Source organism: Podarcis tiliguerta, assembly GCF_965153285.1.
Source record: "Podarcis tiliguerta genome assembly, chromosome: 5".
In the NCBI taxonomy this organism is placed as follows: Eukaryota; Metazoa; Chordata; class Lepidosauria; order Squamata; family Lacertidae; genus Podarcis; species Podarcis tiliguerta.
Genome location: NC_139538.1, coordinates 60,661,551 through 60,676,615, shown reverse-complemented (window position 1 = coordinate 60,676,615; position 15,065 = coordinate 60,661,551). Strand labels below are relative to the sequence as shown.

General features: G+C 39.3%; 1 protein-coding gene across 3 annotated transcripts in view; it reads left to right on the top strand.

Moving 5' to 3' along the window:
- The window catches only part of LOC310678957 (heparan sulfate glucosamine 3-O-sulfotransferase 1-like), a 77,718-nt gene extending 63,723 nt beyond the window's left edge, over positions 1-13,995 (top strand). For all 3 annotated transcript variants that reach the window (XM_083443555.1, XM_083443557.1, XM_083443556.1), the window contains one exon: positions 11,775-13,995. In XM_083443555.1, coding sequence (XP_083299681.1) covers positions 11,901-12,830 — 930 coding nt within the window. In that variant the 5' untranslated portion in view covers positions 11,775-11,900 and the 3' untranslated portion in view covers positions 12,831-13,995. The remainder of the gene's footprint in view (positions 1-11,774) is intronic.
- The last annotated feature ends 1,070 nt before the right edge of the window (positions 13,996-15,065 follow it).

Sequence of the window (15,065 nt, the reverse complement as noted above, 5' to 3'; positions counted from 1 at the left end):
ACCACCATTATTTTCATTCTGTTTTTTTCTGTTCCAGTACTTCTGCACAATTTTTTTTATTAGTGTGCAGTCTTATTCCTCTTTTCTCCTACTTTCAGTTTTAGGGCTAGTATTCATGGGTGATGTTCAGTTTGTTCTTCCTGTATTTTCCTTTTTAGTAGAGTTTTTATCCTTGCCCCACTCTAGATCTGGGACTTCGCATGTGAATCTTTTTCGATTAAACTGAGCTATTTTATCTTATTTTTCACTTCGCTTGTTTCTCTTGTGCACTCAGGCCCAGCCCCCAGTTGTGTGTGTGCCTTTCTCTGACTCTGCCAGAGTGAACTGGTTAATTTCAGCCCCTTTTAAGCACCACACACAGACACACACACACACACACACACAAACACCACTCTTATTCATGAGAGGCACATGCACCTGGCAAGTCATCGGGTGCCCTGGCCCCCAACCCTACTGATAGGTTTAGACAAATGACTGGTGGGTCTGGTAATGGCAGTAGCAGAAGTATTAGCATCAGCAGCACTGCCTGTTCTGAATTCTCTCAAACTCAAACACTGATGTAGGCAAGAGGAGCAATACTCAGCTTCTTTCTGAAGCTGGCATGAACAGTAGTGGGAGCAAGAGGCAGAGTATATTCTAGCATTGCTTTGAATTGGCAGTGGATCTGAAGGCATGCCGTCTGCTTGTGTTACAGGAAACAGCTTGCAGGAAACTAATGGTTTAATATGTCACGAATATACTATAGATAGTAGCCATAGGACAAAAGCCCCAGGTAAAAGGGACTGTTGAATTGAAAAAGTTTGGCATAGAAGAAATCACATAATGATCTCGATGCAGTAAAGGTTTCAGCTGGTGCAGGCGTAGCAGAGGCTTGTGAAAGTACAAAGGAAGACAGTTGAGAGGAAGTACATAAACAGGAACCCAAAACTGTACAACTACTGCACATGAATCAAACTTGTGGTTAGCGCAAGTGGTGTGTTGAAATTTCTCAGAAGTTTTCCTACCCTGCAAAAGAGGCTTCAACAATAGAGATGGTAAAAGTTGATTCTTCCTGAGGCAGAGTGGGATCCGGACCCTGAGTCAAACCAGGAAGACCATGAAGCACCTCAGGATGATACGAGCTGCTTCTCAAAGTGCCATATCGGTATCTGAACTGAATCTTGATGATGGTGCTCCCCCTGGCAACTGTTGAATTGAGGGCTAAATATGCTCAGTGCAAATACTTCCATATTGGACGTGCCTGCCAGCCTTCAAGCTAGAAAGACCTAGAGTTTTCTAAAATTACTATTAAAGATATACTGAAAACTGTTTATTCAATGTGATACTTTTTTATTTTCAGTACATCAGACATTTGGCATAGATATGTTCTTATACTGTGATTGAAATATAGACTTTTCTTACTAAAACAACAACAACAACCAAAAAGCTTAATTATATTTAAGATTCATTATGCATTTTAGCACAAAGTACTTAAAAGTACAGTAAGATCCTGAGGTGTTCAGTGTGTGGTTTTTTTGTTTTTTGCTCAGTACTTTCATTAACCCTTCTTGTTTCATGCAGTCGAAAGATTTCAGGGATGCAACACAGTTTTAGAAATATTGATTTCAGACTTCTGAAATAAAGTCCTGTGTATTCTCTTGTCCATTTCCTTGCACTCTCTGTGGTACATATCAGCAACTACTTAATCTTAGTCAGTTAAAGCTGACAGTTGACTGATAGGCAAGAGCTCTGTTCAGAGAGAAATCCAATCAGAAAAGCCTCTGTGGAGGCATCAAGTCTAGTTTAGGAGCCAAATGTTATTCTACAGCAATTCCATGGAGCACAAATGTAAAGGTTTGCCAATAGTCCATGGATCTGATTAGAGAAAGAAGTGAGGCATCCATCAATTGCCTTGCACTAAAGATGGGTCAAGACAAGAGTATTATGCTAGTCTAACCTTTTATGCTCAAAGAAATCTCAAACCTAGGAAACATGTTGAGAAGGAAAGTACTAAGAGCACTAAGGCCAGTCAAATAAAATTTCATTTTGAGGAGGAGAGCCTTATCTAAAGGAAGTATGCAAGCCACAGCTCATCTTGGCAGAACTGGACTGTCTGCAAACAAATGTAAGCCATAGTGCAGGCAATATATTTGATTCCTTTGTAAATGTGATAGGAAAACATTAATAAAGAATTGCGGGAGGGTCAGGCAAAAATGAATCTGTGCAGTGTACTATCCTCACCATTCCAAATTAGGCAGGAATACATGTGATTTCTTTACCTTATATTGGTACTCTACTTATACAATGGGTATTGTGCACTGTGCTAGTGTTAGGTAATAGTTGAAATAACTTTCCCATCACATATACACCTGTGAATTGGAGGTCACAGTTAATTATACCATAGATGTCACCCAGGAGGCAGAAAAATGGCACCCCCTCTGGGATCTGCAACCTGAATTGAAGAACTTGAAAGCTTGCCACATACTTCTCCTGATAAAGGTATTGCCCAACTGCAGATTTGGAAGTTGTTGTTTTTCCTTACGGAGCAACACAGTTTTCTTCTATTTTCATATGCCTGAAATGAGCTGTTCCACGTTTGCTTGATGTGCTAAGGTGCTAGCCCTTACTGTGAGAAAAAGCCGAATGTATTAATATAGCGATATTAGCAAGATGTTTTATTATTTTATCTATTTAACCATCTGTTCATTTCTTGCATTCAGTACTGAAAATATGCAACGTGCTTGGCCAAAAAAACCAAGAATAGATGGCATCAACATGGATTTAACTACTTGTTAAATTATTGGCTCTTTGGCTTTTTTTCTCTCTCTTGACATTTCCCCGCTCCCTTTGCTAATGGAAAATGATTCATAATCATTTCACAGATGACAGGATTTCTATCTTTTAAGTGCAGAATGCTCAGCAGTATCTGCCAGAGTTGAAGGTTTTTTTTATTTCTGAGGACTTGAGGACCACCCTTTCAAGAATGTGTTGAATTGTCTAACGGCCCAGTCTGTGAAACCCTTAAAGAACCCAGCACTTTTATTGCAGGAAAGACAGCTTGAGCCTGCTTAAATATGGGAAACTGCATTAGCAGAATGTGAGAATTAGCAGCAGAGCACCTGAGTCTCCTGGCAGCAGCTTTCCTGGCTATACCATCCTTTTGCTAGAAAAGCCCATTAGTCATTGGGTGAGCCAGGACAACTCCCAACACTCACATTCCAATTGGTTGGGCCAACATAGTATGAAGATCTGGGTCAGGCCATGTAGGAAAAGCCATGCAAATCTTGCTGGTCTTTCTTCCCTTGAAGTACAGTAGGGTTTTAAAGACTCCTACTGCATCTTAAATAATTTTTTTTTTAAGTTGAAAAAGGGGGGAAATAGTGTGTCTCTTTATCTTTCACCAAATCCCTTCAGTTACAGAACCTGTTGTAGATCTGTATAATTTACAGCTGCCATACATAGCCTTTATTGCAATAATATACGACATATTTTGAAACTGGCGTCGTTTAGAGGACTGAATCTCATTAAACCAATTTAGCTTTTCTAGAATGTGACCTGTACAGGGGAAAGTTCCCTTTCAAATGGCTTCAATTATCATTTGTTCTTTGTTGATTGCTTGGAAACCACAAATCAATATTGAAAGAATGATTGATGTACAACCATCACACTTGGTCTTTTGAATTTGATACACAACTCTGTGGGCGTATACATGCATTTATTTTCTGACAAGGTGGCAGAGAAAATGAAGATAATTTCCTCAAAGCTATACTTTTTCATCAGGGAATTTTACACCTAAAGTTATCAGGAATAGGGAGGGGGGGAATAATTCTAGCCTTGGGGAAAATAAATCTTTCTAAAATGCCTATCTAAAAACATCACCTGCTAACCATTTAATGTACTTATAGTTTATGCCTTCCATAGCATTACTTTTTAATCTATTCTAGTCTGTGTACCTGGTAAGAAGGAAGCCTGGAGCCAATTGCAATTGCTTTGCAACTCATATCTTTAGCCACCAAGTTGTTGGCTTTTTTCCTTTCCCTTTATTCCTCAAGGTTCCTGACTCTTGAGCTTTTAATGGAAATGATGCCTCATTAACACAAGTACCAACCATGTAGCTTCACTGCAGACTTTGGGTGCTTGAGTTTACCACTTCACTATCCTTTATTGTATCTGTAATGCTCTCTGGCAATGTCTAAATAAAAGGGGAAAGCCTTTAAAAGAAAAATAAAATGAGGAATTGAAATGTACATTAAGAGACCTTAGCAATGTCCCAAAGAGCCATGCACATGCGGTATCCAAACTTTTTACTTTGAGCAGCAGATATGTATGTACGCAAACACGCCTTATTATTATCATATAATTATTATTGTTATCATTATACCTCTTTTCTGAGCAGGAACTTATCCAAAGTGGGTTACAAAATAGGGGGGACAGAAGAAAAAAATAAAACAATTTTAAAATGATAATGTGGCATTGCTCTACTTAAAAATGCATTAACATAGCCAGAAAGAGCACAATTCAACCTGACCATCTCCCACCTAATAAACATGCTTGGAAGGCCAGTTGGGAGTGGAGGGAGCTTTCTGGGCCATCTGAAAACCCTGTAAAGTATCAATTTGCCATATATCCAGTCAGGGATGCCAACTTGAATAAAATATTTGGGGAGCACATGTAAGCCCTACCCCACATAATCAATCACATGATGTGATACAGGCACACCATTTGAATTACCTTTGGGAGGCAGGCCCTTCAAATACTTTATTGAGGAAGCGAAAGGGACTCCCATAGCATGTTTGTAGTTCTGATCATAGAATCACAGAATTGCAGAGTTGGAAGGGACTCTGAGGGTCACCTAGCCCAACCCCGAGTCAAACAGAAGTCTCAACTAAAGCATCCATGACAGATGGCCATCCAACCTCTGCTTAAAAACCTCCAATGAAGAAGAGTCCACAAACTCCCAAGGAAGTCTGTTCCACTGCTGAACTGTCAGGAAATTCTTCTTGATGTTTTGTCAGAATTTTCCTTCTTGTAACTTGAAGCCATTGGTTCGAGTCATAGCCTCCAGAGCAGGAGAAAGCAAGCTTGCTCCATCTTCCATGTCACAGCCCTTTAGATATTTGAAGATGGCTAGCATAATTCCTCTCAGTTTAGCCTCTTTCGCAGGCTAAACATACCCAGCTACCTCAACAGTTCCTCATAAGGCTGGGATAGCAGACCCTTGATCATCTTGGTTGCCCTCCTCTGCTCATGTTCTAGGTTGTCAATATCCTTCTTAAATTGTGGCACCCAGAAGTGGACACAGTACTTCACGTGTGATCTGACCAAGGCAGAATAGAGTGGCACTATGACTTCCCTTGATCATGACACAGTACTTTTGTCAATGCCGCCAGAATAGCATTAGCTTTTTTTGCTGCTGCATCACACTGGTGACTCATGTTAAGCTTGTGGTCTTCTAAGACACCTTTTCACATGTACTATTAGTAATTCAGGTGTCCTTCACCTTATATTTGTGCAACTGGTTCTTCCTGCCTCAGTTCAGAATCTGACCTTTGTCCCTACTGAAATTCATTTTCGTAGTTTGAGATGAGTTCTCCAATCTGTTAAGGTCATATTGAATCCTGACTCTGTCTTCTACAGCATTAGCTACCCCTCCTAGTTTGGTGTCATCTGCAAATTTGACGAGCATCCCCTCAATTCCTTTGTGCAACTCATTTATAAAGATGCTGAACAACAACGGGCCTTGGTAAGATTTGAAGAAAGTGTTTTAAGCACTTATTAGCTATTGCAGCTTCAAGGTTCAGTGAATTTATCTGAATACAATTCTGGTTTCCAGACTGAAAACTCACCGGCAGTGCGTCTTTGCCTTAGAGCAGATTATAACACATTGATTAACATGTGTGCTGAGAACAAATATATTTAAATGAATTATGCCAAAACAAATAAATTATGTTTTATGTTTATGGGGCAATATATTGGTACATTCCTGAAGACACACTTTGATGTAACTTTTCTATCAGCATTAGCTATAGTTAGCCATACTAACTACATGGGTATAGTCAGTGTTAGTCATGCTCAGTGCAGACCCATCAATGGCTAAATAGCAGTTCTATTCATTCCAATAGGTTTATTCTATAACATTGGGAAATCCATTATACTGAGTCAAGTTATTGGTCCATCTAGCTCAATATTGTCTTTACAGACTGGCAGTAGCCTGCTCTTTATATAGAGACCGAAGAGATCATTTTCTGAAATCTGTGTTCACACAAGCAACCAGGTACAGTCCAGTAGAAATAGCTCAGTTTCTTTTGAGTGACAATAATAGTTTCATAACACACAGAGTGACCCTCTATGCACTGGCTGCAAAAAAAAAAGGGGGGGGGTTGAGAATCAGGAAAAAGAAATTAAATAAAATCGCCTTAAATTGTTGTACTGATTCAGAGGTTTAATCTGAAATTAAGCTGGATTTGGGTTTGTTGGTGTCCCTGGTAACATTTCTTTTACATCATGGTTGTTCTTCCATTGGGGATGTTGGTTCATATTATGGATGTATGATCTGTATTTTATTCATACTGTTGCTGTGGGTTTGTCATGGCCATGGCTAGAACAAAAAACTTACACTGAATGGTGGAAAGGATATTTGAATATTTTCAAACAGCAATGGCTGCCTATTGCACCCTGTGCAAAAGGCAGATAACATTCGGCATTTATTTATGAAAGCAAAGTAAGTTCTAGTGATCTTAGCCAAGCGCCTTCAATTCTTTCCTCCACAATTTCTGTTTTCTGTGCTCAGTTTTGTTTGGCCTTCTATGTGAATATTCATTTACCTCATGAGACCATTGCAAGGAAATAGGGTTTGGCACAGCAATAAAAAAAAAGTGTCAGCATATAAACACTTATTAGAGGCCCACAAACTTCGACGCAGCAAAATCTAAACTATGAGATCTACCAAACTAAAGGGTTCCACAATGCAAATTTAAATTGATTCAGCTTTTGTTGTCTATGTCATTTGTTAGGCCTCATTCTTACAAACATTGTGATTAAAATTTCCTGCAGTTCAAAATATCTTGCCATCTTTCATTCATGAGCCTTGGTTTCTTAATATGTGTTACTTTTTCTTTTTGCCTAATGTACACAATATCATTTTGTATCTAAGCAACAACATTACCAAATAATAGAAAAACATAACATGTAATATGGTGCTATAATTCTGATGCTGTACTACGGAGCTGGGGGGTGGGAGAGACAGAACTAATTTTTTAATTATGCACCATGGAGCTATTGCAAATGTACTGTGAGATAGGGAGAATGTGCAGTGTTGCAATTTCAAATCCATTGTTTTTATTATACAAACTCATTCATATTGCCTTCTGAAACTGTGCATTTAATTCCACCAAGATGATAAAATACAGATATTATTTAGATAACACATTTCAATTAGCTGCTCTAACAGCACAGTCCTACACATGTCTACTCAGAAGTAAGCCCCATTGAGTTCAATGGGACTTACTCCTAAGTAATAGGATTGTAATCTAAATCTAGTTTAAATTGTCTTTATAGTCACATATCAATTATAACATAACCACAGGAACTAACATCTCTGAGCTTCATCAAAATCAATCAATTCTCTTAGGCTGAATCTGGAATGGTTGTTTCAATGGAATTGCTCCCACAGGCAGTTTTGATCCATTTAGTCTTCAGCTCTATAATGCATTCCGAATCAGATTATCCCTCATAATATATTCCTACGTAATGTTTTATTTCAGCAGCAACTTTTGCCATATAGAATAATAAATGAATCTGCAAACTTGCTAGAGCTGTCTGTGACAAGGGTGGAATCTACACACATATAAAAACTGCTGTGAAAATACTTTTTTAAAAAAAAAAAAAAGGTTTGAAAAATACACTGAATTTGGCATAGCTCACTGTCACCGTCTATTGTTACATTTGTATATTGCACCTTACAAAACATTTAAAATGTTTTATTTATTGCTGTATAGCTGAGTCCAAGGACTGAATGTATTTCATACTTCCATGGTTAGCCTATGGAAGCACAAAACATACTGGGAATCACAGTTTTCATTTACAAAGAAACTGCAAGTTGGTCATGGTCTGAGGACCATCTTCTTGGTCTGGGTCTGGTCAGAGCCTGGATGGGAACCCAATGCATTCTGCCTTAAATTTCATTATGGAAGAAAGGCAGGATACAAATAAAGTCATCCTTTATTTATTTGCATTACTGTACTGCTCTTTTACCTTTTTACTGCTCTTTAAGAAAACGTTATCTGGACAACGCAGATAGAAGTGAAAAACTGGAAGTATAAAAATAAAGCATGGACATAAAATACCATATAAACAGTGTGTTTAATTACAATAAAAGAACATCAAAATAAAACCAGCAACAAAAAACAATAGTGCAGAAAACAACTAAAAATGATAAAAACACGTATAAAATATTAAATAATAAAACACCACTATATGACTCTCAGTGCTTTTCTGAGCACAATTCAAAGTGTTGGTGCTGACTTTTAAAGCCCTAAATGGCCTCAGCCCAGAATACCTGAAGGAGCATCTGCACTCCCATCGCTCAGGCCGGACACTGACGTCCTTCTCCAGGGGTATTCTGGCAGTTCCCTCAATGTGAGAAGCAAAGTTACAGGGAACCAGGCAGAGGGCCTTCTCGGTAGTGGTGTCGTCCCTGTGGAACACTCTCCCTTCAGATGTCAAAGACATCTATTTGACTTCTAGAAGACATCTGAATGCAGCCCTGTTTAGGGAAGTTTTTAATGTTTGATGTTTTATTGTGTTTTTATTATTCTGCCAGGAGCCGCCCAGACTAGCTGGGGAAACCCAGCAAGATGGATAGGGTATAAATAATAAAATTATTATTATTATTCCTGTCCAGATAGGAGTGCAGCTGGGCCCATTGGTGTTCGTGTGAGAGGGGGCCCAGAGGCAGATGCTTCAGGCACAAAAATTGTTAGGGGCGCAACCCAAGCTACACCACTGCACTGCAGCGGTCCCAAAGGTGCTGCAAAACTGGGAGGGAGATGTATCCCTTTCCTAGTCCAGCAACACAGTATGAGCGTCTCTCAGGCAGCCAGGTATCTCGCTGCCCACTCCTTTCAGCACCTTAGTTCTGCATCCTTTGCTCAGAGGCACCATGCAGCACATGCTTCTCACATGCTATGGCTGCCACCACTGCCATGCTCCCTGGATTGCTTCTGTGCCAGTTGGCCCCCTTGGCTCTCTCCTGCCCCCACTTTGGGACAAAGGCAAACAAGGCCCCTGTGGCATCACAGAGCCCCCAGTCCAGGCCTCCGTATGGGAGCAGGCAGTTGCAGGGATGTTGGGACACTGCCAGAGTGTCAGCTGTGTGAACCTTGACTGACAGTGCACCAGCTCTTAGGCTGCACTGGCGAAGCTTCCTGTGAATATCCTATAGAGAGCTGAAATGGCTGGTGCAGGGTGAGCCACAGCGATGGAGGGGCTCCAGTTGGGCAGTTGGAGTCTGTGTCCAGCACCACCTGGGAGAGCCCGCATCTCAGAGGTTGTGCTAAAAATTGGGGGAGGAGGATCCACCGCGATGTGCTAGCCCCCTTTCCCATGGTGATGCTGCCCCCTTTTGCGTCTTGTCCTAGGCACTGGCAACTCATGCTATGCCACTTCTGGGCTACCAGCCGAAACTGATGAAAGGCATATCATAGCTGTGTGTGCGCTCGGTACTGTAAGGTGTGTGTGTGAGAGAGGAATTTAAGATAAGACGCAAAGCTGTTCTCAAGCACAGTGTGTTTACAGAAGGCACTTGCAGTCAATATTTTGTATCAGTATCCATATGATTGTGAGTAAACATTTTGTGCTAACATTAATGATGATGTTCAGTAAATAATAATTTGAGTTTCTAAAATGTGTGTTACAGCCTGTGGAGTGGAAGTAAAATATTCCTTATTACAGCAAGAATACTTGCTTAGTCTGACTAAGAATCATTTCATTTCCATAGTGCTAGATATTGAAAGGGAACTGTTTTCCCATGTGTAATGATTTGCCTTTCCATAGACTTAATTAGGACATTGTGAATCAATATGAAACCAGATCTTGTTTACACTTAAAGTCAATGATTGAACATTGTTTTCAATGGCATTTCCATCTTCCTTTGGAAAATTGTCATTATTTTTTTAAAACATGGCATTTATTTCCATTTCAAAGAAGTGCCTTTCATTTTGCATAAATATACAAATTTTCAAGCTGCACAGACAAAAGATTCACTGCTTGACAGCTGGCATTATCTTTGGACTATTGTTCAGGTAGTTGGAACCAAGTTAGCTTTTACCTATTGCTATTTTATCATTTGCTTCACACCTTCAACAGAGCTACAGTCTCAACCTGACCTGCTGAAATTGAAAATGTAACCTTCCCAAAATAACAGATGAGGGATTCTTTGTGTTGACATTTTGTGTGGGTCTTATTCTCTGAGCCTGTGACCTACCACATGGAGAAACTTCTAAAAACTACCAACTTGCAATGCCAAAGACAGTTATATCCTCCTGGGGGTCTACATCCATTGAACTTCTATTGCAATGTTAACTCTAATGATCATAGAGGTTGAAAATAATAGGAGAAATGAACAATAGAATACAGCCAACTCTCCTAAAGAGTATTGTCTTGACAGTTCAAGGTGCTCATAACTTTGTTCATACACTGCAAGTCTAAATTTCAATAAGGGGTGGAAATAATTCCCCAGGGATTTCTAGCATAGTAGGGAACAAAAAATTGGTGAACGGATTAACTGTACAAAACAATAGAACACAAAACAAATATGTCTATAACTTTCATATGTTGAACATATTTAGTAGGAAACACGTGAATATATGAAAGGACTCAGTTGCTGAACATCAAACTGGATGATAAACTTTGTAATTACAAACCCTGGATGGGAACTGCACAACTAGTTCAACACATCCAAGGGAGCTTGAGCTTGTTTCTTAAATGGCAACCTCCCTCATTCCACAGAGCAAATGAATTTTAATATTTCGGAGATGACTGAAAGCTGCTTGTGATATGATATGGAGGTCTCCCATTAGATCCAAAAGGAAAAAAATAATTACTCTGGTCTCTTTTTTGGAAGGAAGTTTTTTGAGGAGGAAGACTAAGTAAGACTTGCTGAACAGCCCCACTTCAATCTATTTACAGGGTTCTTGATTTCCCAATAAATGAATAATTTTATTTTTTACCTGTTTTCATTTTGTCAGCTGCTCAGGGACCAAACTTGGCCCTCAGGTTCTCTCTATCTGGCCTCAGAACTCTCTCTCTAGGCCACACAAACCCTGTTTCACATCCCAAATACTTTTGCCCAACTGGCCTGTGTCCTTGAACATTAATAACGCCTCTTGCGAGTTTTGATGTAGCCAAGAAAGTGGTTTGTGAGTGTGTGTAGAAACTAGCTTACTGTAGAATGGTACAAATTTACATTTATTGCTGTAGCCCTGACTTCTGGCCCTCAGAAAGTTGCCCAGAAGGCAATGTGGCACTGAGAAGGTCTCCCCATCCCTGGTCTGTGAAGTGGTGCTATTTATAACAAAGTGACCAAGCCTCACTTGTCTTCAAAACTTGCAGGTGAAAGCACAAACCTCACTATTTCTGTATGTATGTATGTATGTATGTATGTATGTATGTATGTATGTATGTTTTTTCCCCCTGTCATGGCTTTTTAGAAATGTCAGGTTCCATATGCAAGTCTTTTGCTATAGAGTTCAGGTAAACAAGATGCTGATTGCTGTCCTGTTCTTTCTGACCCACAGATGCTTGAGAAATTTGTTGCTGCTTTGGCCCCAGTTCCATCAGCTGCCTCCTTGCGGAGACACGTGCTCATTGTTTCATCAGACCAGCACAACTGCATTTTGCACTGAGAGTTCCTTCTTCTCCACATGGCCTTTCTACTGGTGTCAGCATACCTTCTGCTGACTCATGCCCATGGCGCTCCAGTTGAGAACGGGGCTCTCATGGAGACGCTGAAGTCCCAAGTGATGCTGTTCAGCAATAAGAGTGAACACTATTCAGCACAAGTGAGACCTCCCGGAACGAGCAGACGAATACCTCACACAATCATCATCGGAGTTCGCAAAGGAGGGACCAGGGCCTTACTTGAAATGTTGGATGTTCACCCAAACATTGTGGTAGCGGCTACTGAAGTTCACTTCTTCGACTGGGATGAGAATTACGTGAAAGGAATTGACTGGTACAGGGGCCTGATGCCATTTTCATATGAAAATCAAATAACTATTGAGAAAACACCAGGCTATTTTACCTCGCCACAGGCTCCCGAAAGGATTCATGATATGAATAGTTCCATTAAACTGCTGCTTATTCTAAGAGACCCCACAGAGAGAGTTATCTCTGATTATACCCAAGTCTATTACAACAGGCTGGAAAGCCACAAGCCTGTTCAGCTCTTTGAAGACATTGTTATTAAAAATGGAGCACTTAATACCAAATACAAGGCTATCCAGCGAAGCCTGTATGACATCCACATGGAGAGGTGGCTTAAACATTTCCATTTGGATCAGATTCACATAGTAGATGGAAATACTTTGATCAAGGACCCTCTTCCTGAATTACAAAAAGTGGAAAGATTTCTGAACCTGCCATCCAGAATTATGTCTTCAAATTTTTATTTTAACCAGACCAAGGGGTTCTATTGCATTAGGAGTGATGGAAGAGAGAGGTGTTTACATGAATCAAAAGGACGGCCACATCCTGTTGTCAACAGTACTGTTTTAGAGCAACTTTACTCCTACTTCAGAGAGCACAATGCAAATTTTTACAGAATGATTAATCATTCCTTTGACTGGCATTAGTAACTTGCGGGGGGAGGCAGTTTGTTTGTTTTCTAATGTCCTGCAGTAATTTATTTTCAAGCACTTCTCATAAACTCTGAGTTGCATCCAACTTGATATGAAGACCAGAGTTTTCTTCCCTGGGTTTAACACTAGAATTCAATTGCATTAATGGCGGACACTCTTTAGTGTACTTGGGGGCAATAGGCTTAGTGTTGGCTTTTAACTACAATAATGAACTTGATTGCACCAGTCCAAGTCCACTGACTTCAATGGAGTTATTTCAGATTTACACTTGTATAGCCGAGATGACTCATTCGTCTCTCTTTATTCAAAGTTATAAGCAAATGGAGTTTCACAGAAAACCATTCCTTAACCGATGTATAACAAAAAAAAGGGGTTGTGTAACTGAAATGGTATTATTCTAACCTTCAGGTTTTGTTGACTGCTTTTATTTTTCTATCTAGCTCCATGACAGTGGGATTGATTTCTATAACTTTTCATACAGTGAAATAATTATATATTAGAAGAAAAGATGACTTGAAGTGGTTCCATTATATAATTTAAAATCTTTTTTGTGAAATAATGATTGTAAAAAGTATATCTCACTTAAATGAGCCTCAAGGCTGCTCCCTGTTATGGCTCCCTCTATGTAGGGTCTTTATATTAAGTAAGACATTCATCATGTGCATGGGTATAAAGCCGTTTAACCTGTTCATACAAGTGTTAAGCGTTTCATATCTCCAATGCAAACAAATGAGGGCTCTAAAATAATCCCATTTTACACAGTAGACATCAAAAAGTACACAAGTGTCCATTTAATCACAAAAATCATGAGCCACTTACTTTTTTTATTAAAAAAAATACCCTTCATCAATACACAATTATTGGTCTTGTTTGTATTTTGTAACCATTTGTTCCAATAGTTTATATAACTAATTTGGCACAAAGTTTATTGCAAAAAAAAGTTTAATTGCCTGCTCTCCAAAGTGTGGAGTAACTTTTGTAATATCTATTTGCAAATCATAAGATGTACTCAGAGTGCAAAGTAACTTCATGTGGTATTGTATACTATACACACAATATTCAAAATATCAAGTATGGGTTTCTGGTTTATCTATAAAACTATACATCTACATGAATGCATTAGAATTTGTTTGTTTATAATATATTTTTACTTGATAAAGTAATGGTTGTCTCTCTTTTTAAATACGCTACTTTTCATACCCACCCATCCACCAAAATGAAGATTATTATGCTCTGGACTTTATATTTATAGAACTGCAGGCATGGCTCCATATTAGGGCTGCCATATGTTCAGATTTTCCTGGTCATTACCAGGATTTCAAAGGCGGAATTGACGTTGGGGGCGAATTTCTGTTCTTCTGGTGTCCTGGTTTTTACTATTTGAAATATGGCCACCCTACTCCAGATGGAGCAGACTAATGTAAATAACAACTTACATGTTCACTTGCTTGGTCTCCCACCACAGGGCCCAAGCAAGAAAACCTTACAAAAGTTAGTTCTCTTTAAATGGCTGACACAAATAGGTGTAAAGGAAGCTTGCTAGTAAAATTTAGTTGGTTACTTTAGTGGATTTGATAGGTGCATATAAATGCCAATTGTTGCAAGGGAATTGGTGATAGCTTTAACACATGCGTTGTTATACCATCCGAATATGAATATGGTTGACTAGCTTCTGGGCAGAGCATCAGACAGAAATCTTAAGATATGCTTTAGTAAAAAAAGAAATGTTTGAAGTATGATTGTTACCACCAGTGGTGAAAGAGTTTTTTAATAACTTGTCGAAATATGTCAAAACTATGAACATGAATAAGATCGCCAAGAATGGGTAATGCAAGGTGCCAAAGGAAGTTGGAAAGATGAGAAAGAGAGAGAGAGAAGTCCGGACAAAGACATGGAAAGGAGGCTCGGTACTACAGACTCACTACATCAGCTATACCAAGATGGAATCTGCACACAATTAAAAAAACGCTGTGAAAATGCTTTTTTAAAAACATTTTGAAAAATACATTGAATTTTGCATAGCCCACTGTCACCATCTGGTGTCACATTTATATGTTGCACTTTACAACACTTAAAACGTTCTATTTGCAGCTGTGTAGATGAGTCCAAACATAATGTCTACATAATGTCAATTAATCCTGTGCACTGCCAGCAGCTAGGCAAACCAGTCAAACAATGCCAGTTGAAACAAGTGATAATGCAGCAACATTGGCAGGTATGCATGGAAGG